Source organism: Quercus robur, chromosome 5 (assembly GCF_932294415.1).
Source record: "Quercus robur chromosome 5, dhQueRobu3.1, whole genome shotgun sequence".
Taxonomy (NCBI): domain Eukaryota; kingdom Viridiplantae; phylum Streptophyta; class Magnoliopsida; order Fagales; family Fagaceae; genus Quercus; species Quercus robur.
This window is the reverse complement of record NC_065538.1, coordinates 21,514,488-21,538,143: the sequence shown is the minus strand read 5'-3', so window position 1 is coordinate 21,538,143 and position 23,656 is coordinate 21,514,488. Positions and strand designations below refer to the sequence as shown.

The 23,656-nt window shown below is 34.2% G+C and overlaps 2 protein-coding genes across 2 annotated transcripts in view; both read left to right on the top strand.

Moving 5' to 3' along the window:
- Nucleotides 1-11,755: 11,755 nt before the first annotated feature.
- LOC126725493 (G-type lectin S-receptor-like serine/threonine-protein kinase CES101) overlaps nt 11,756-23,656 on the top strand; it is a 45,775-nt gene continuing 33,874 nt past the window's right edge. Inside the window, exons 1-2 of the mRNA XM_050430255.1 lie at nt 11,756-12,722; nt 12,826-13,040. Of these exons, the coding sequence (XP_050286212.1) occupies nt 11,771-12,722; nt 12,826-13,040 (1,167 nt within the window). The 5' untranslated portion in view covers nt 11,756-11,770. The remainder of the gene's footprint in view (nt 12,723-12,825; nt 13,041-23,656) is intronic.
- LOC126725497 (cysteine-rich receptor-like protein kinase 10) lies at nt 13,513-15,213 on the top strand. The gene is made up of 4 exons (XM_050430259.1): nt 13,513-13,836; nt 14,128-14,365; nt 14,480-14,630; nt 14,715-15,213. Exons 1-4 carry the CDS (start codon nt 13,602-13,604, stop codon nt 15,027-15,029), a joined length of 939 nt encoding a protein of 312 aa, XP_050286216.1. The 5' UTR covers nt 13,513-13,601; the 3' UTR covers nt 15,030-15,213.

Genomic DNA, 23,656 nt, shown 5'->3' with positions numbered 1-23,656 from the left:
AAAGAACTAACAACTCAACAATTATAAAAATATTTTGACAATTTGTTTTACCCTTATAGCTATTTCTAAACCAAATCACTTTGTGAGCAAATATAAATATATATTTTTTAAAAAGCAATCTCAATGTATCAAACCAATGTCAATACATATAAATGAAAAAAGAAAAAAAAAGAAAAAGAGGTTAGCTGAAACGTTGAGTTTTGGCTCACCAATTACTAACTAAAAGGACCTCTTTGCCTTTTCCTTACAAGTTTTGTGTTTAACTGAAAGCTTTTGTTTTTCCTTATTTAGGAAATATAGTATTAAGAGGAGAATGTTTCATCTACAATATTTTTACTACTTACACAAAAAAAATTTAATGTAGTAATTTGTTATTGGTTCTAATTTAAACATACTACTATATTTTTTTTTTTTTTCTCTCAATAAAGGACAAAAGTTATACCAAACCAAACTTCAATAAATGACAAAAATTACACTAAACCAAGCTTACGGTAGAAAAGCTATTTGTTCTATATATATATATATATATATATATATATATATATATAGTTGAGTTGAAGTAGAAGTAGAAATAGAAATAGATGTTTGATAATTCAAGATAAGTAGAATAAGCACGTAGACAACTGATATTTTGATATCGATTGTAATTGTAGTCTCTCCAATTATTTTAACTAGTATGTAACTCGTGCTACCGCACGGGAATGAATATAATTAAATAAGACAATGAAAAAAAAAATTGCATTTTATTAGTTAAGTGTTACTATTGGGTTTTTTTTTTTTTTTTTTTTTTTTTTTTTATTTATTTATTAATCATGAGTTTATTCATGTTTAAAAGGCTTAGTTAAGTTTAAATTCATATTATTAACCAGAAAATTTTATTAACAAAACTTAGCATTATTTAATTTTTTTACAATTTCAGTCGAACAGACCAGCAAACCTTATATGATATGGCTTATCAACTGGGGCTTTACTTGTAATTGCTTATAAATAATTGGCATAAGAGTGGTTTGTGTGTATAGGTGGATTGTACGTTGGGCGTATATGAAATGCTGTTTGTATTATCTATCTTCTAGCTTAGATGAGTATAGTTTGATAGAATTCGTATAATTGATTTCTGGGAGGTATGTGATGTGTGATCAGTGGATGGTTTCCTTTTATTTTTTTATTATTATTGTGTGGTTCCACATGAGTATGGTTTAGTGTCATCACAGTGACATAAAATATGCTTTGGGCAAGAAAGATTGTGCTTTATTATTTAGTAGGTATTGTTTGGTAGATTAGATGTATAAATTCGGAGATTTTAAATTACAAATGATGGTTCTAATTTATGATTTAGCAAATTTTATTAGAAAATGTAGATGATTCAAATTTTATGGTTCTAGCCTGTAACCCCATGCATATGCATTGATATACTTAAAAAATACACATTGAGGTGCATAGTATAATTCCTATATATATAATTTAAATACTATTGATATATAGTTATTCTTATTTTTTGTTAACTCTTTAAAAAATATTGTAAGAATATTATTAGGTAGAAAATGTAAATTGTCCATATTGTTTTTAAAATTTTTTTATTAATTCTTAATTTTTGATATTGTGAAGCACTTTTTTTTTTTCATTTTTTGCTTGCTTATTTTCTAAGTGATAATTGCCTGCTTCATAATGTTTTTTTAATTATTATTTATATATAATTCAAAAACAAAATTTTCACAAAAAGAAAGGAAAACTTTTACTCACCTTTTCTTAGAAGTGTGTGATTTGTTAACGGAGACTCTGCTTTTTTAATCTTCATCATACCACTAAAAAAAAAAAACGATTGCACAAAATGCAGCCCAAATTGGGAAAAACATAAGAATATGAAAGCAAGGGAGATAGAGAGAAACTACCTTCAATGCCTTTAAAAACTCAGAGAAAAGATTATGCATTTGAGAAATAGACGAAAGTTAAATGTGAAGATCTATGCGAGAGTGAAAGTTTGTGTTAGTTTTAACTTTTAAGTGGTGAAGGCATAGGAATTTTTTTTTTTTTTTTTTTTTTTTTTTTTGTTTTGTGTGGAAAATGTGGCTGAATGTTTATGAAAGGTTGTATGTTTATGCTTATATGAACAATGAATGGGATGGTAGGGATTTTTATAGTGTGCAAGTTAAATGTTTTTGCTTAGGTGAATGAACTTGATTATTGTGGTTTTCTAATTTCCGTGTTAGGTGTTAATGCATGCACAAAAATTTAAAATTTTAGATAAGATACATGATGCAAAATTAACTATCCAATTTAGAATTTAAATTATATTTTCTCTCAGCTTTGATTTTATAAATATATATATTCCTTTGGCACAAAAATTTAGAAAGGATTTTAGAGTGATTGAGACTGATAAAAAAAAAAAAAAAAAAAAAAAAAAAAAAACAACAACAACAACAACAACAACAACGTGAAGAGCCAAGAGATAGAGAGAGTCATTAAAGACTCCTATGTGATTTGAGGAAATTTGTATATTTATGTATGGTGTGGTCTTCACTTGACACCTAAATTTAGAAAAATATATTGGGACACATGGCTTAAAATTAGAACTCTAATTTGGAATTCTATATTTGAATTTAATTGAAAAATCTAATGTAATGTACTTAAGATATTGTACATAAATTTTACCCTATTTAAAAATATTTTAAAAAATCCTTACCATCATCTAATTGATGAAAAATGTTGACATATATAGTAAATGAAATTCATGAAGCCATGGTCACTTTGACGACTGAAAGTATGAAGAAATATTTTACTGTATAAGAATGGGTTTGAAATAAGAGTAAAGTTGGAAGACCAAATTTTTAATTTTTTAGCATAGAACTAATGGCTTCCTTTTTACTATTAAGTACAAACGAAAAATTGCATTTTATTGCTTAGTGACAATAGTTGTATGTGTATTGTTACTAATTAATCGCTTGTATTGTTATTTTAAGTATTCAAACAAAAGTACCAAACATAAGTTCTAAGGCATACCATGTTTGTGAAGGACTCCCTTCTGGGGTAAGAAATGAGACCCAATATTGCCCAATACTTTGTCCATTAACCCAAGCTTCCCCTTTTCCCATAGAACCAAGGTTTAATGCAACAGGGTCATTTCCTTTGGGTGCATCAAATTGAGTCTATAAAGACAATCCATGAAGATAAGGTTAGTGCTGATTAAGTATACAGAAATAGTTCAGGCAAGAATAATTAGCATGACAAAGCATTAGCAGAATTTATACCTTGTACCATGTGAGTCTTTGATGATTAAAGTTTCCAAACCTTCTCCATTGAATATTACTTGACCCTTGTTCTGTGTGAATATTTAATTTCTCTCCTGACAGCCCAACCTCCATGAAATTATTGCATGGAATTAGCTAGTTCGAGATCATAATCTCATTAGTTATAAACTTTGTAGATGAAAAATGGGTTATGACAATCTTTGAGTGAGCACTTGATATGAAAGAATAATATGAAAACATAATTTGTGAATAAATAAAGCATTACAGATTGAAAATACAAATATAGATATAAGAAATGAAGCTAGTATCCCCATGTATAGTCTGTGAAATCTTCGACATCATTTTTGTTTAGTATCCTTACTCTACGTAATCCAGTAACTCTTCTCTCAATAAATGATCCTGAGTCCTTCATGCCACAAATAAAAAGTAACTCAATACAATTTTTGAACTCGAAAGCATATATATAAGATAAATGTTACATAATATACACTGATGGGGATGAAACAATAAAGGCATTACTGGATGCAATTTTCTGAAAAAATGGAATCTAACGAAAACTTAATTCTCCTCATTCATGTGGCTGAATGTTTCTGGAAGGTTGTATGTTTATGCTTATATGAACAATGAATGGGATGGTAGGGATTTTTATAGTGTGCAAGTTAAATGTTTTTGCTTAGGTGAATGAACTTGATTATTGTGGTTTTCTAACTTCCGTGTTAGGTGTTAATGCATGCACAAAAATTTAAAATTTTAGATAAGATACATGATGCAAAATTAATTATCCAATTTAGAATTTAAATTATATTTTCTCTCAGCTTTGATTTTATAAATATATATATAATTTCTTTGGCACAAAAATTAAGAAAGGATTTTAGAGTGATTGGGATTGATGTGAAAAAAAAAAAAAAACAAATGTGAAAAGCCAAGAGACGAGAGAGTCATTAAAGACTCCTACGTGATTTGAGGAAATTTGTATATGTATGTATGGTGTGGTCTTCACTTGACACCTAAATTTAGAAAAATATATTGGGACACATGGCTCAAAATTAGACTCTAATTTCATATTGAAATTGGTGTGATCCTTACATGAATCTAGACACATGTCACACAATTAGAGTTTTAATTTGGAATTACAATCTGGACACATGGCACAAAATTAGAGTTCTAATTTGAAATTGCAATTTGAGTTTCTCTCTGCTTCACCTATTATTTTATATATAGATTTGTGAATTGGGTAGTCAAAATTACGTGGTTTAGGGGCTGAAGACCTGTCAATCTTTGATGAAACGCTATGTTGACTATGGACTATGGACCCTGGAACTTTATTAGTGTATACACCATAAGTTGTAACATTGTTGCTTCACTCCGTTCCATTTTTTCTTTCATAATTTCAAAAAGTATCCTTGGGATGGGCCCCCATGTGAGTAGAAAGTAGAGAGCACGGTCGGCCCAATTGAACATTTCTCCCATATAAATTAAAATGCATGTGATGGACATTACCACAAAATGACAATAGAGGATTCTGGGTCGCGCCCCATGGGACGAAGGATACGTGATAGAGTGGACGCTACTTTTTAAGTCAATGGCCGACGTAGTAAGGACCTTATGGATATTATATGTTATACTTAGAGTCTGTTTAGATATTGTTTATTACTGAAAATTGAAAATACTGTAACAAAATAAATTTTAATTGTGTGAATAGTAGTACTGTGGGACCTAATTTTAAAGAAAAACTTACTGAAATCCATACTTGCGGGTCCTGTGAACAATGCACGGGACCCACTTTTTAAAACGCAAACACAGACGTAGCCGTTTTCCAAACTAACACTTAGGGTATGTTTGGTAACTGTTTTTTTCCCTTATTTTCTGTCTTCAAAAATAATTTTCTATTTTTTAGACTAAAAAACTTGTTTGGCAACTCAAAATGGACAAAAAACAAAAATAGTTCTCAAAACTTAATTTGTGAAGGAAATCGAAAACATGTAAAAGATTGTTTTCAGTTTCTAATTTTCAAAAGTTAATGAAAACACACATTTAATTTAATAAATCTGTCTCATTTAATGAATTAGAATTAGAGTTCAAATCCTAGTAACAACTTATTTTAGTATCTTCTATTTTTTTTTTTTCAAAAAACTATCTTTTAAATTTCAACTAACTAAACATGTTTTTGATTTCAAAAATATAAGAAATTTTTTTTTTTTTCATATTTCTAAAAACAAGTTTTTGAAAATAGAAAACAAAAACTGTTACCAAACATAGCCTTAGAGTTTAAAAAAATTTTAGAAATTTTTTACACAAAAAATAAGAAAGTAATTAATTTTTTTAGAATTTGTTAGGCCCTGTTTGGCATGTTAGTTCTAACACAATAACTCACATTTTAAACAATATTACACACTTTTTTACCCACACGTATATCAAAAACACCCAAACAACATAACTCAAACTCCTCTCCAAAGCACCCCGTTAAATTTTTTTTTTTTTATAAAAAATTTCTTAAAATAGGCTTTACACACTTTTTCCTTAATAAGTGTGTGAAAGTGAATAGAACGAGATTTAGCGTGTTTGAATGAAAGTGAGATTTAGTGCGGAAGTTCCTACTTTTTTCAATTGCAAAAATCTGATGTGGTGGGTTAATATTGGAGGCGTAAAAATCTACATCGGTATAGAATTTATTCCATTGTCAGTGATTCAGTGATATTAAATGTAGATACAGGTCACGGGTGCAGCAACAAATTTAAAATGTAGTTAGTTGTAGGGTTAAAGTTGAAATCCGTGTCGCGCTCCCAACCGAACAGCTCCATCGAGGTCGATCTTTTCTGATCTTTTAGAAGCAAAATTTTTGGGAACAAGGTTATCAAACCTGAATGCACATCGTGTGGCGTGCGTCATGCACAACAGACTTTCAACTTTAACCCTACAACTAACTACATTTTAAGTCTGTTGCTGCACCCGTGACCTGTATCTACATTTAATATCACTGAATCACTGACAATGGAAATATAGTATTAAGATGAGAATGTTTCATCTACAATATTTTTACTATTTACACAACAAAATTTAATGTAGTAATTTGTTCTATATATATATATATATATATATATATATATACAAACCAAGCTTACGGTAGAAAAGCTATTTGTTATACCAAACCAAACTTCAATAAAGGACAAAAGTTATACCAAACCAAACTTCAATAAATGACAAAAATTACACTAAACCAAGCTTACGGTAGAAAAGCTATTTGTTCTATATATATATATAGTTGAGTAGAAGTAGAAGTAGATGTTTGATAATTCAAGATAAGTAGAATAAGCACGTAGACAACCGATATTTTGATATTGATTGTAATTGTAGTCTCTCCAATTATTCTAATTTGTGAATTGGGTAGTCAAAATTATGTGGTTTAGGGGCTGAAGACCTGTCAATCTTTGATGAAACGCTGTGTTGACTATGGACCATGGACCTTGGAACTTTATTAGTGTATACACCATACGTTGTAACATTGTTGCTCCACTCCGTTCCATTTTTTCTTTCATAATTTCAAAAAGTATCCTTGGGATGGGCCCCCATGTGAGTAGAAAGTAGGGAGCACGTCGGCCCAATTGAACATTTCTCCCATATAAATTAAAATGCATGTGATGGACATTACCACAAAATGACAATAGAGGATTCTGGGTCGCGCCCCATGGGACGAAGGATGCGTGATAGAGTGGACGCTACTTTTTAAGTCAATGGCCGACGTAGTAAGGACTTTATGGACATCTACTGCAGGGATTCTTTTCAATAGTTTCTTGGTGTGTGTCGGTGAGAGTCTACACACATTCGGATAATGTATTTAAGTATTTGACTAGTTCTAAAGAGTTATAAAAGAAAACAATAATATCTCTTTGAAAATCATGAAGTCTAAAAATATATTAAAAAATTTTTATAAACAAACTGTTATATATTAGTTTTTTTCATATAAAGTAGAATTACGCAAGATTGTTTTAGTCATTTTTATATAATATATATGACTAAATAAATTTTGATATAAAAAATTGAAACCAATAAAATAAATGAGCAGTTGAAGCTTCAAACTATTGTTTATATTACATAAACTTTCATTACTTTTCTTCACAAAGTTAAAATGTAATATATAAAAAAAATTTGAGTAGAAACAAACTCAGAAATTGTCAAGGTTGACGGCTAAATGCAATGAGAAATGATGGCCAGTGTGAAACAATCTTGATTGAGGGAGATCAGAGATTGACAAATTATCAACTGCGGTAAATTTAATATATATAAAAAAAAAAGATAAAATTTAATGTCGCAGAAGCTTGAATAAAGCACACACGATGCTCTCTATGATGGATAGAAACCAAACTATTAGTTCCTGGGTAGTAAATTTCGAATTCGTTCCGGTCAGATGAAGTTGTTAGAAAGTATTATTTAGGTTCCCCGAAATTCAAGGCAAAAGTCGAGGAACTAATTGCTTAGAGTAAATCAAGAGATTGGAGTAATCAATTGTATTGATATGAAATTCAAAAGTAAAATATCCTTATAATAAACTGATAGTTGACATATTTTAAAATTTTGCAATTCCATTATAAATATAGTTATCTTATAATACTCTCTCAAAAAAACAAAAAAACAAAACAAAACAAAAAAAAATAGTTATCTTATAATGTGTTATCAAATTTTTCTTTTTTAGAGAGTTTCAATCTATGACACCTGCTCCTGATGATAACTCTTTATCATCAGACCAAGTCATCAATCAATTTTTGGTATAGGTAGGGATTGAGTTCCAGACCTCTTATTCAATTATTAGAGATTTTATCAATTAAGTGAAAACAAGATGTAGCCACTTGTGCTTGAAAGAATAAAAATGTAGCCATTTGGCTTTTGTTGGTATGGGACATAGGACTTAGTGAATGAGCCACATTAATCACTTCGGCATATTACATACTAGTTCAAATTTTGACAAATTAAATTGGTCAAAGGCCCCAATAGTTAATGTCTCCCACGCTTTTCATATAAGAAGAAAGCCTTTTTGGCACTTCTACAATGAATACTTCTTCTTGTATATATGAATGTTGAATTTCACCATGAATCAAAGGCCCCAATAGTTAATGTCTCCCACGCTTTTCATATAAGAAGAAAGCCTTTTTGGCACTTCTGCAATGAATACTTCTTCTTGTATATATGAATGTTGAATTTCACCATGAATTAAAGTAGTTGTATTTATTGTCATGGCCGGCTCAATGCTTTTTGGAGCCTAATATGATAAGGGAGACATTTTCTTATAATTAAATATTAATTGAATAATATTTTCATTTTTATTTTTTCGCTTTAAAAATATATTTTTATTGATTTTTGAGATGCAAAATTGCTACTAATTATGGTTTTGCGTTCAAGTTCGTGAAAATTTCCTTTTCATTTGATAATATAACTAATTTTTCTTGTAACATATTCGATTTTAAATAAGATTTTATTAATTTTTATCTAGGAAAATTCTTTTTACAAATTCAATCATAACATGTAATGCTAATAATATTCTGTAAGCGAGAAAAGATTCTAGCATTTTAAAAAAAAAATTATAATATAGTACATTTGTGTCCGTTTAGGAACAACTTATTTAGCTGAAACTGAAATTTTTTTGCTGAAAGTACTGTAGATAAAACTAAAAGCTGGTTGAAATAATACAGTAGGACTCATGAATATTACCAAAAAGTACAATGAGACCCATAAATTGTAGCAAAAATAAGCTGAATAGTAACAAAAATAAGCTAAATAGTAAAAAAAGCTGCATTTTTCAGCCAATGCCAAATGCAACCTCAATGGAGTATTTTCATTTATTTGTAAGAATTTTTTTGAAACTTTTAATTCTAAAAGAAATCTAAATCATCAATATAATGTTTGGGGTAGTCATCCTCTTTTGGAAATATTGGATTTTAGGTATTTAACATTGGATTTTAGTAATGATTTTTTTTTTTTTTTAACTCTTAATTCAGATTTTAATTTTAAAAGAGAGAAAATAAGAGGTTATACACCTTCCATGTGTTTGGGAGATTGAAAAATTTTATACTCTTAAACTACCACAAATAAAGTGAAGTGTATTAACATAATGAGTCCGAATTTAGTAAAAATGGGGTGTAAAACCCCATGTTATACACCATCCAATAAGAGATTGTCATATTAGTATTTTACTTAAAACTCAATGGATCCTACTATACCTAGATAACATCTCAATAAGCTCCTAATTGGGTTGGATTTTCATATAGATATTAGAATTGATTAAGTGTGCTTGTGTCTATTCTTTAAAATGTGACATGATGATATGCCATATTGAGATTGAAGGGTGTGAGAGTGCATTTTTCGTGACACTCAGGCCCAAGGATCCCGGGCCTAAATGAAAAGGAGGATTTGGTGGACCGGGCCTTGACTCACCGCAGCTAACGAGCTGTTTAAGAATCAAATGGATGCAGAGAATACTCCTGACAATATAAAGAAGATGACAAACAAGGATATCGAAGAGTGCCAAAAAAAAAATAACAAGGTAAATTCAGAAGGAAAGAAACAGGATTAGCAAAGCGATAAAATTAGTGCTGTGGGGATCCTGGGAAATATGAAGCAATGTTTCATTAATACATTATCTGTTTGATTACAGAAAGCTCACTAGGACGCGATACAAGGTTCAATCAAGCTCAAAAATTGCAGTCTTGAATGACTATTTCAGCCTTCAAAACTTGCAAAGTTTGATTCTCGTTGAATCCGAGTATGTGCAATAGTGGCTTTTATAGGATACCGAGAAGCAATATTTGTTTTTCCCTTAATATTTTCTCTTCACTCTTGATTTTTTTTTTCTGATAGTTTTTCTAGAGAATTTCTTCTTTCTTATGTTTCTCACTTTTTCGCTGCTGGCTTTCTTTACAACCCATCCCCTCCTTTTATAATGGAGTTTTCTGGACTTCCCGGGGAACCGTTGGTTCCCTTGTTTTGCTCTTTTGCAAACAGAGCATGCCCTGTTCCCATCGTCTCGGTAAGCCCCTTTTCCGTTTTTTCTCATTCTTTCCTTCTTTCAGCTCTGATTCTTTTGAAAGTTCCTGGTTGGCCATCTTCTTTGGGGCGTGCTAAGGTATGCCCTTCTCGGCATCCCCGTTTCTGGCGTCTTCCTCTTTTTCCTTTTCTTTCCTATTTGGGCGGAATCCTGTCCTGCCATTTTTGAAAGTCGTTTGTTATCATTCTTTTTTTCCTGTCCTGGTTCCCCGAGGCCTTTTCTGTCTGTGCCATGAGAGGTCGCTCATGTTTTGCTTTTATTTCTTGTTTTCTTCTTCTGTCTTCTTTCTATCGATCTGTCTCAGTTTTCCTTTTTCGTTGTGCCTGAAGGAATCCATGCTTATTGATGGTTCCAGAGGATCCTTGCTTCTTATACTTTGCCGTGGTCCTCTTTTTTGGATGCTTCTTTTTTCTGGGCTTCAGGATCCTCTGAGCCTTTCTTTTATTCCCTCATGAGTCTCCCGTATCTATTACTTTGGGCTTAGCTTGAATTTTTCTTTTGGGCTGGACTTGTTCTTTTTTTTTGGGCTTATTTCACTATGACCCTTTTTCAGACCTCAACAAAGGGTATAAAACTTAACCCTTATAAAATTTAATCTTTAACATGATACAACACATTTGAAGAGAGTATAATTTTTTTAAAAGTAATTTTTATTCATTAAAGGTTTTACACTGTAAGACACTATAAAAAGTTGATGAAAATTACTCGCACAATACTAAGTACTATAGAGTTTAGCGACACTCAAATTTCACCAAATAAGATTAGATTGAACATTTTAATTTTCTCTAATAATATATTCATACTTTTATTTTCATTTTTATGAGAATTTTTGCTTTCTTTGAAAGTTTGAAGTTTCAACTATTTGGAGTCATCCTTCCACCTAATTCCGCCCGTCGCTTACTCTCAAATTTAGAGCGCGTTTGGATTCGGCTGAAAATTGTTGCGTTTGCGTTTTGTCTGTTTTTTTTTTTTTTTTTTTTTTTTTTCACGCGTTTTGGAGCGTTTTGGGTGTTGCGGCTACTGTTCATGCACTGTTCAATGAACAGTAGCTGCAAACTTTGACTTTTCAAATTTTTTTGGACCAATCACAGCACATCGTGTACTGTTCACGGACCCACAAATTTCACTTTTCAGCAACTTTTTCATTAAAAATGGGTCCCACGATACTATTCACACATTTAAAAATTATTTCGCTACAGTGTTTTTCAGTTTTCAGTTTCAGTTTTCAGTTTTCAGCTGTATCCAAACGGACCCTTAATGTTCAAAAGTAGGTGATTGATTAACAATTATGGGCCTACAGTCTGGCTTATTACCTTTTGTTACATGTTGAGAAAATTTCCTTTCGCACAAGAGACCTTCCCAACCCTATCCCTACGCCACTTCCAAGAGAGCTTGTCTTGCCATATTTGAACTTAAATATGAACTGATCCCTTCCTCTACAACATCCCTCTACAACATCTCACCCAAAAGAATAAAAAAACTGTTTGTTATGGCAAACAAAATTCCAAAACTCATCCTCGGTCTTTTATGTTTGCTACTCTACTTCGGGCCATCTTCCCAGCATGATAAATTAGAGCAAGGTCATGAGCTCAAGTTTCGGGAAGAATTATTTTCAGCTGAAGGAAAATTCAAATTAGGATTCTTCAACCTTACAAGCAACCATTACTACATAGGAATATGGCACAACGACGACAACCGGGCACGTGAAGACAGTTTGGTGTGGGTTGCCAATCGAGACAAGCCGATCCTTAACGATCCTGGAAGTCTAACCATTGATTGTAATGGGAATTTGAAAATTACACACAATGGGAATCTTTCTATCGTACTATATTCCGGACATGAAGCTACTAATGCAAGTGCTGTTCTACAAGATACTGGTAATTTTGTACTGTGCGAAAAGAATTCACGGCGACAACTGTGGCAAAGCTTTGATTGTCCTAGTCACACACTTCTGCCAGGAATGAAACTTGGAGTTGACCGGAAAGCGAGACATGAATGGTTACTAACATCATGGAGAGGCAAGGATGTACCTGACTCAGGCAACTTTACCTTTGGCCTCCACCCTAACCTTCCAGATCAATTGGTCATCTTGTTGCACGGGGAAATCTATTGGAACTCATCATCATTGCGCCTAACAAAATCCAACTCCAGCTTTAACTACATATCAAATGAGAATGAAACATTCTTCTGCTACTCTGAGAAAACAAATTCCCCACAGTTAACGATAGACTACTTGGGAATACTTTCTGATGATAGCGGCACCCCTCTAGTTGATTGTACTTCTGCTTCCTCTAATTTAAGGGATGGATGTGTAGCGCAAACTGAGGGTAGCATCTCGACAAACAGGTGGTGGATATGGCTCATCGTGTTAGCAGGGGGGATTATCATCACGTTGTTGTGCCTATTATGCTATACAAAATTGAAGAAACACATAGCGAAAGGTAATTAATTAATGCTCCTACTATAGATATTTAATTTGGATATACTACTGATGATAAAGCAACAACAAATTTTCAAATCATATTTTTCATTTATGTTAACTAGGGGAGAGTTCTAAGAAGAGGCAAAAGATGCTCGTACTAGAACTTGGAGGCAGTGCAATACCTTCCATTGTACGTGACAAAGTGAAAGAACAAAATAATGATAGGCAAGCTAGCCATGACCTGCAAAGCTTCAGCTTCGAAAGCATTTCTGTTGCTACAAGTAATTTTTCAACTGAAAATAAATTAGGAGAGGGTGGTTTTGGACCAGTTTATAAGGTTTTCTCTCTCTCTTTCTCTTTGTGTGTATGTATGAAATTAAATTTGAAAATATTATAATAATAATTAAATGCAAAGGGCGTCGAAACTCAACTAGCACGTCCTACTAATGTTTCCAACTAAGACATCTAGAGTTCAGATCTCTTTTTCTCATTGAAATCATCGAATATATATATATATATATATATATCATAGCTAAATGATTAAATTCACCAAAACTTGAAATTTTCAACTTTTTAAATGAATGGCATTATTTTCCCTTGAAAAAAAGAAAGGTATTTGAACTCAAGACCACTTGTATTATTACTATCAAAATTATCAACTGCCCTAAAATTTTATTAATAAATTATGCATTTAATTAATCATTTACTTTTGTTTCAATAAAATTTACTATCTTAACTCAATCCTCTCTATTTATTTTATTGTTCTTATGTTTTTTATAAAATCTGTATGTAAGACCTAGCCTAACTCGCTAATCTCTAAAATCAATAAACTATCGCTAGAGTTCAGCCCAAGGGCTAGGTAGAATCTTCACAGAAAATAAAATGATGTGAGTAAAATATGACTCATACAATATGCTTTCAGGGAGAATTATCTAATGGGCAGGAAATAGCAATAAAGAGACTCTCAAGAAGTTCTGAACAAGGATTGGAAGAGTTCAAGAATGAAGCTATTCTCATTGCCAAACTCCAGCATACCAATCTCGTTAGACTTTTAGGGTTCTGCATTCAACAAGAAGAAAAAATACTAATCTATGAGTACATGCCAAACAAAAGCTTACACTTCTTGCTCTTCGGTAGGTCATATGTTCATTACAAGGAAAACTTTCTTATGTGTTGATGATATATATATATATATATATATATATATTATGAAATCTATCAATACTTACCATTTGCTTGCAATTATTTCCTATGAATTAGATTCTAGTAGAAAGCCACTATTAAATTTGGCAAAGTGCTTCAACATCATTGAAGGCATTGCTAGGAAAACTTTCTTATGTGTTGATGATATATATATATATATATATATATTATGAAATCTATCAATACTTACCATTGGCTTGCAATTATTTCCTATGAATTAGATTCTAGTAAAAGGCCACTATTAAATTGGGCAAAGCGCTTCAACATCATTGAAGGCATTGCTCAAGGACTTGTTTATCTTCACAAATATTCAAGACTAAGAGTAATTCATCGAGACTTAAAAGCAAGCAACATTTTGCTTGATGAGGAGATGAATCCAAAAATTTCAGACTTTGGCATGGCTAGAATATTTGGGCAGAAAGCATTAGAAGAAAACACAAAGAGAATTGTTGGAACATAGTAAGTATTCATTGCATTTCAAGTAAACACAATTTAATTCTATTTGTGAACATGAGTACATTTGTATATATGCAGGTTTGTATACTAAAGTACAATTGTCAATTTTGTTTTCAGTGGTTATATGTCTCCAGAATATGCCATGAATGGTGTTGTTTCAACAAAAACTGACGTATTTAGCTATGGAGTCCTACTATTAGAAATCGTGAGCGGCAAGAAAAATAACAGTCGATGTTACTCTAATTATCCACTCAACCTTATAGGACATGTACGTTTCTCACTTAATTCTTTTGAATTAATACATTAAATTTTGAACTTATTAACATTCTATGTACAATTGGACTTGTATCAGGCATGGCAAATATGGAATGAAGGTAAGGGTTTAGAGCTTGTAGACTCAACCATACTAAATGAGTCATGCCCACCATTTGAAGTATTGAGATGCATTCATGTTGGTCTATTATGTGTACAAGACCAAGCAATAGATAGACCTACCATGCTAGATGTTGTTTCTATGCTTTCAAAGGAAACACTTCAACTCGTACCTCCAAAACATCCTGCATTTTTTATCAACTCCGTTCAAGAAGAATTGTTAGAGGATTGCAAAATTAAGCCAGAAAATGTTTCCATAAATTATGTCACGCATTCAGTTATGGAAGTTAGATAAATAGTAAAATATGTATGAATGTAGTATAAGGCTATTTCCTTTTGGGACAATAAACAAGTCTTTACTCTTTAGTCGTATGTTTCATGATTTATTAGGACTTTCAATAATAAGAGGTATACACGATAAACCTCTACATAATTACGTTTATCTTTCTTCTTATTGTAAGCAATTAGAAGAACTAGCTTGTAACCCCATGCATATACAGGAATGCACTTAAAGATATACAATAAGATGCATAATATAATTCCTATATATATATATATATATAATTTAAATACTATTGATACTCATTTTTGTATTTTGTTAACTCTTTAAAAAAATTTGTAAGGATATTATTAAGTATAAAATGTAAATTGTCCATTTTTTTTTTAATTATTGTGAAGCACATTTTTTTTTTACAATTCATTTATTCTAAACTCTTTGGTTTTTATACTTAATGATGTTGCAGAAGCTTGAAGAGAAGTACACACGATGCTCTCTTTGATGGACAGAAACTAAACTATTAGTTCTTGGTAGTAAACCTCGAATCCACGAGGGGTTCCTTGAATCCAAATGGTGATAGGTCTAGAATCCACTACCAGAGAACACAATAGACACAAGTCTGAATTTTTATTGATAATAAACTATGAAAAACGTTTATAGACTTAAGGGCCTATTTAAGGGCTCCTTAAAACTTGACAGACAAGAAAATATAATCTAAAATATTGATACCTAACCATAACAAAAATCAAATTTGACCTAAAAAGCATTAAATGCACCTAAAAACAAGGAAATAAATCACCAAAACCTAAAATAACGTTTTTTTTTTAAATAAAAATACCAAAAATAATAAAGTACAATAATTAAATAGTAAATTGTGTCCTATATCAAACCCCTCCACTTGAAACAAACTCGTCCTCGAGTTCATCTTTGAAATTTGAAATCTCCCATGCCAAGAGAACAAATACTTTGAATACTTCATCTTCTTTGTCTTCTTGCTAAACTTGAAAGTCATTAATTGGGCAACTTGAACTTCTTCTCCCTTGATCTTCATGTAATTGACAATATTCACCAAATAAGAGTCAATGATCAAATCAAATCTTTCCACCCCAATAAAATCAATAAACTTTGTTTCGGTGTCTTCCAATAAAATAATAGGAGTTTGAATGTTGCAATCATTTAACTTGATTTCATCGAGATCGTTGACAACTTCCTCTATAATTTCTTCTTTAATGGTCTCTACTATCTCAACCTCAAGATCTTTCTCTATAATGGGGTCCTCATTAATCTCCTCCACAATCTTGATTTTAGGTTCTTCTTTTATAACAAGGCCTTCATTAATTTCCTCAGAAATCTCTATATTTTCTTCAAGAATGATATTTTCCTTAACATATAATTCTTCCTTTAACAATGGAATATTTGGCTCTTCAAAATAACTCAAGTATGAACTTCGTGGCCAATAATAATCTTGTATTGTATACGACAAGATTTCTTTACAATCCAAAGGATAAAATTTGATAGCAAGCATCTTTTTCATCCTTGGCCATGATCGAATTTTGTCTTTACCTTGTCAGATTCTCTCAGATTGTACTTGTTCCCACCAACATAAGGCATACTTACTAAGTTTATACAAAGCAAGTCCAACTTTTCTCTCATAACAAATAGTCTCATAGTCAAATAAATCCTCTAGATCAAGTAACCAATCAAGAAAATCTTCTTTTAAAAAATAACCATTAAAACTTGCAATTCTCTTATAAGGTCTATATGAAATTTGCTTACCAATAGGTTGCCTGTGAGTTATGTCTCCGCTGCAGTTATCCCTATTGTTTCCATTCTTCAACGGCGCCATCCTAGCATAGATATTTGTGAGTGCTTGTTGTACGTCACATAATACTCACTAAGTTATTCATCGTTGTTGTGGGGGTGGTTACCATCTCGCCGGTTAGTAATCAGACCAGGGAAAGTCAAGGCTCTGATACCAACTGATGTCGCAGAAGCTTGAAGAGAAGTACACACGATGCTCTCTTTGATGGACAGGGGTTCCTTGAATCCAAAGGGTGATAGGTCTGGAATCCACCAGAGAACATAATAGACACAAGTCTGAATTTTTATTGATAATAAACTATGAAAAACGTTTACAGACTTAAGGGCCTATTTAAGGGCTCCTTAAAACTTGATTGACAAGAAAATATAATCTAAAATAACTCCTAATTGATATCTAACCATAACAAAAATCAAATTTGACCTAAAAAGCATTCAATGCACCTAAAAACAAGGAAGTAAATTACCTAAACCTAAAATAACGTTTTTTTTTTTTTACATAAAAATACCAAAAATAATAAATTACAATAATTAAATAGTAAATTGTGTCCTACATCACTTAATAACTCACTTGGATGAATATTTATGATGTGGTCCCACATTTGATTTTAAAATTAAGAAATAAAACTCTTTAAAAATAAATAATTTAGGATACATGACACAAAATTAAAACTCTAATTTGGATTTCTAATTTGAGTTTCTCTCAGTTTCACCTATTATTATATATATAGATATTGAGCTTTTGTGAATTAATTAAATTATTTTTGGGCAAAAGTTTCCTAGGCTAGGTGTGATAGATAAAGTCAACCATCCGGATTCTAGTGGAGTGGGTGATTCAAGGAATCAATTGACAATAATGATAACAAGACATATTTGATACACTAATTGCATTAATAGATATGTAAACTCGATCACTAGCTTATAATTCATAACCTTATTGGTACTTTCTTTTTATTCTTTTTTGGCTGACAAGAATATATATCCTACAGTTAGAATGGATAATTTTTTAGGCAAGAAGCCCTTGTCACAACATTGCAAGATTTTTATTTGTGGGTCATTCTACGTCACACACTTTTTTTTTCTAATATACCATAGCTTCAAAATTTTAGTCGTTCATCTATAGTAGGTACAACTAGATTGGTTACCTGTTTAACTGGTTGTCTTTACTATTTTTATATAAGATAAAAATAGTATTATTGTTCTCTTTCTAAAATTCAAGAATGCTAATGGGGTATGGGTGGAAGAAGTTGAGGAAGTGGCAGAGGTGGCGTCAAATTATTTCATGAATATTTTTAGAGCAGGCACGTGTGACAGAATGGAAGATTGCCTTACTACAGTTACTAATAAACTCACAGATGATATGCAGGAGGTGCTTTCCAGGCCATATAGCAGTGAAGAAGTTAAAGTAGCGTTGTTCCAAATGGGACCAACAAAGGCTCCTGGACCTGATGGTATGAATGCACTTTTTTATCAAAAATTTTGGCATATTGTGGGTAATAAGGTGACTGATGCTGTGTTAGATTTTTTACATTCTGGTAATATGGAGCCTGATGTTAATTATACTCATATTGTTCTGATTCCTAAAATAAAGAAACCGGAAAAAATGGCAGATTTTAGACCGATTAGCCTTTGTAATGTGATATATAAAATTATTTCAAAAGTTTTGGTGAACAGGTTAAAGCTGATCTTGCCACAGATAATTTCTCCTTCTCAAAGTGCATTTGTACCAGGTCGCCTTATTACTGATAACGTGCTTGTAGCCTATGAGACTTTGCATGCCATGCATATTCGAAGGAAGGGGAAAAAGGGGGCTTTAGCCCTTAAGCTAGATGTGAGTAAGGCCTATGACAGGGTGGAATGGAGCTTTCTTAAAGGTATGATGATAAAATTGGGTTTTCCGGAGGTTTGGGTGGATAGGGTTATGAGGTGTGTTTCTACACCATCCTTCTCTGTTCGGATTAATGGAAAAGCCTATGGCAATGTCAATCCTTCTAGAGGTCTTCGCCAAGGTGATCCGTTGTCTCCTTATCTATTTCTGATATGTGATGAAGGTTTTACCTCGCTCCTTGCTAAAGCAGAACTAGATGGGAAGTTGCATGGAGTGGCAGTCTGTAAAAATGCTCCTCGTATAACTAATTTGCTTTTTGCTGATGACTCTTTGATTTTTTGTCAGGCTAATAAAGATGAAGTGCAGGTTGTTTCAGATACCCTACAACTTTATGCTGATGCTTCTGGCCAATGCATTAATCTAGAGAAGTCTTCTGCTTACTTTAGCAACAATGTATCTGTGGAGCAAAAAGCATGGATTATTGATAAACTGAAGGTGAAGGCCGTGGAAAGGTCTGATTCTTATTTGGGGCTACCTACTTTGATTGGACGGAGGAAATATGATTCTTTTGCTTTCTTTAAGGAACGAGTTTGGAAAAAGATGCAAGGTTGGAAAGGGAAGTTGCTTTCTAGGGCGGGGAAAGAGATTCTGATAAAAGCAGTGGCTCAATCTATTCCCACCTATACGATGGGGGTGCTTCAATTGCCTGGAAAATTATGTGATGAGTTGGATGCTATGTGTGCCAAATTTTGGTGGGGCCAAGTTGGTGAAGAGAGGAAAATTCACTGGAAAAGCTGGAGCTTTTTAACACAGTCAAAGAAAGAGGGTGGGATGGGCTTCCAAGATATTAGATCCTTTAATTTAGCTATGCCAGCAAAGCAAGGATTGCGGTTGTTGCAAGATAAAAACTCTCTTTTGTATAATTGTTTTAAGGCAAAATATTTTCCGCTGTGTGAGTTCCTTGAGGTGAAGGATTGTCAAAATAGCTCTTACGTTTGGAAGAGCTTGCTGGCTACCCAACCGGTTTTGAGGAGAGGGTGTTATTGGAGAGTGGGTAATGGTGCTTCCATCCATGTTCTGAAGGATTGTTGGTTACCTAATCAGCCAGCTAGAAAAATTTTGTTCCAACCCGAGGAGGATATTTGGGAGTGGAGGGTTTCAGACTTAATAGATTGGCAGACCCACCAGTGGGATAGAGAACGGATTCAGGCTTTATTCCATCAATTTGATGCTGAAGCTATTCTTCAGGTTCCTTTGAGCAAGCGGGTTGTGCAAGATTCCTTGGTATGGTTGTTTACAAAGAAGGGCAGCTATAGTGTGAAGTCCGGGTACCATGTCGCTAAGCTATTGAAGATGGCAAAGAGTTCCTCAGGAGAGACTTCAGTGCAAAGAGCAAGCACTTCCTTATGGCTACGGGTTTGGAAAGCAAGGGTCCCCAATAAGGTAAAACTCTTTTCTTGGAGAGCATGTCAAAATATATTGCCTACACGGGATAATTTGGTTCAGAGACGGGTGGTGGAGGATGCGAGTTGTTGCTTCTGTCATAGAGCTACAAAAACGATATTGCATGTGCTTTGGGAGTGTGGGGCTGCACAGGATGTGTGGGCGAGTAGTGCTATCAGATTTCAAAAATTTGGGACTGAGCAAGTGGATTTTAGACAGCTAGTAGCTGGTCTCATGCCGAAGCTATCACTGGAGGAATGGGATTTATTTTGGGTGATTTGTTGGCAAATTTGGCTACAGAGGAACACGGTGTTGCATGGGGCTGTTTTCCAACACCCATCACGGTCTCACCAACGTGCATCAGATTATTTGAAAGAGTTTGTTGAGGCTCAGGACCAACTGAGTGTATCTGTATCAGTCCACATCCCTATAAGTCAAGCATGGCAGCCACCACAAAGAGAGTTCTTCAAGCTGAATTTTGATGGAGCCAGTTTTGATAATGGTGCGACTTCGGGATATGGTGCTGTTATTCGCAATAGGAATGGTGAAGTTATGGCTGCTGTATCTACCAAGGGAGGTGCTGTGAGGGATAGTGAAGAATTGGAGGTGATGGCTTGTCGCGAAGCTTTGGAATTTGCTATAGACGCTGGTTTTATGGAGGTCATACTAGAAGGTGATAATGCCCTGGTTATGAAGACAGTTTCACAGGCTCAACCAAACTTCTCTCGGCTTGGATTGATCTATGAAGATATTTGGTGCTTGGCTGCAGGTTTTAGATCCATCTCAACTAGCTGTGTTAGGCGTAGTGCCAATGGCGTTGCTCATGCTTTGGCAAAATTTGCTAGGTTATCTGATAATGATATTGTATGGATGGAGGGGGATCCTCCCCCTGCTATGGATGCTCTGTATTTGGATTCTAGTCTTTTGATTTAATGAAAGTCATTTGGTTCTGGTTTCAAAAAAAAAAAAAAATTCAATGACAATAACTACTTCACATAAGTATTAAAACCTTTTTTTTTTTTATCACTTTTGATGGTAACAAGGTCACGCATGACACATGAAAATTTATTTGCTTATACATACTAGTACTCACTTCTATAGACGTGAGCATCCGAGGGCGGAAGATTCTTAGCTAGCCACAAGTGCATAATTTTGAAGAGTGAGGTCTTTTGAGCTGCATTGATCTATGGTGTGGCCTGTAGCCTTACAAAATTTTTAGACAATGTAGTTATTCTTTGGTAGACCTGAGAAATGAGTCGGATTGATTGGGTTTAGGACAAAAATAGGTTCAGGTTAAAACAGGTGATTCTAAACAGGTTGCAAGCGAGTTGGATTATGTGTCAATCCGTATTTCTCACATGCAAACAAGAGATAAATGTAACAAAATAAAAATTCTGAATTCACTAATGATATTGTGGGGGGTAAAAGACCCGGAGGCCCATATCAATGTCTACACTGGGCCAAGGGCCCAGTCCAAGGAAAAACCCCTCCTTGGTCATAGGGAGAATCCTCCTCGGCATGGATGAAGCCGAGGATAAAGGAGGCAACCTGCTATTGGCAATGACACTCCAGATCATCCCACGAAACAGGACAAGTACTAAAAGCATAAAAGGACAACAGAGAAAAGGGAAATGTCTGAGGGAAAGGCTGTCATCATTACGTTCAGTGCCTTATGCCTGACATGGCCATGCCTTTCTGCCTTTACAACCACTCCCAACAACTGGAGGGAAGGGCTGATGGGACAAGTACCTACCCTAGGAACCCCATCCATGAGGAAGGAAACTATTATAAAAGGGAGTGGAGGGAAACAGAAGGGGCGAGGAACACCCCCCCCCCCAACAACAAACCAGAGGCACCAAGAAAAGCTACCCATTTCATGTCGAGGACCAATCCTTTCTAAAAAACTCAGTCCACCTCGGCTTGATTGTGAAGAACACCGTGATAACCGTTGTTCATATACTAAAGCCTAGTTCTTTGGCCCACTCTCTACAAATTCATTGTACCGACCTCACTGGTCTAAAGTCCCATGTATCTTGGGCCGGGCCTGAAAAATGTGACCCTACAATTGGCACCGTCTATGGGGAGAGCTTGTGCTTTAGCAAGTGCAACGGCTAATCACGATGCGATCAAGCTCCTGTCAGTAGCAGTCCCTCAAGAAGACCATTGTGGCGATGGTACAGGCTACACGAAAGCCTCCCTATTATTTCCTAAAACACATCGTCATTGTCGTAACTCAGCTTCCACTCAGGTCCACACTTCGAAGCGTTGATTACGCGGGAAGGGTTGCTAAGCAAAACATGGTCCTAGAGGCTTCTAACGTCAAATGTGTGCCCCGTGCACTTGACAAAGGGCTAATTCTCGCGGGCCTAGTAGTCTAGTCCGTTGAATCCCCTCCGAAGAAAGAAGCTGAGGGCCAAACCAAAAGCCTAAGTGCTAGACAGAACCAAGGTCTTGCATGGTCCTCAGACTTAAACTTATGGGGAAACTAGTCACTCCAAGAGCCTAAGTGCTAGATAGAACCAAGGTCTTGCATGGTCCTCGGACTCAAACCTATGGGGAAACTAGTCACTCCAAGAGCCTAAGTGCTAGACAGAACCAAGGTCTTGCATGGTCCTCAGACTCAAACCTATGGGGAAACTAGTTACTCCAAAAGCCTAAGTGGTAGACAGAACCAAGGTCTTGCAAGGTCCTCGGAGACCAAGGTCTTGCATGGTCCTCGAACTCAAACCTATGGGGAAACTAATCACTCCAAAAAACCTAAGTCCTAGACGGGACGAAGGTCTTGTGTGATCCTCAGACCTCAGGCTTTGTGGAAACTAACACACGATGGTACCTTTCTAAGCGTTCAAGCTAAGTTCAATCATGACTCGGTCCTCGAACCAGACGCCTAAAGCAAGTTAAAGCTATAAATATCATCGGAAACGTGGAAAAGAACCCTATTACCCGGTGATCCCCTCGAACAGCTTACTTTAGTTTACACGTCCTCGGGCGGTCACTCTGTTCGCAGCACAAAACATGTGGATGTTTTTCCCGATTAGTCTTATATAATCAACCTACTTAAAGTCGGCGTTGCTGTACCCGTCAGTTTTGATAGGTTCAGAGTGACGACTCTCTACCATCGATGGCATCAGTTCTAAGTAATATTCAAAAGAAAAGTCACCAACACATCCATTCATAAAAGAATTATTGCAGGAAAGAACGGGTACACAAAATGAAATAAAATCACCTTTTTATTAGATAAGTGAATTGTACAATGTACATAAAAAGACTTAGACAAGCCTATATCAGAAGCTGACTATAAAAAAAGGGGGGGGGGGTACACGGGAACGATAAATCCTCAATCTAGATCCAGCAGCAATAGAGCAAGTACGGATGGTACCGGCGATGGGAAACCCGAACCCTCGCATGTGTGACACACGGCGCCGGATGAAAGTCCCAATTGTGTCGCACCAAAAATCTGATGCGACCTACACCTGCTTCGGATTTTAGCTGAAGGAAGAGAGACTCTTTTCTTGTCCAGTCAAGGGGGAGAAATATCTTTAGCCTTTGCCTCCTT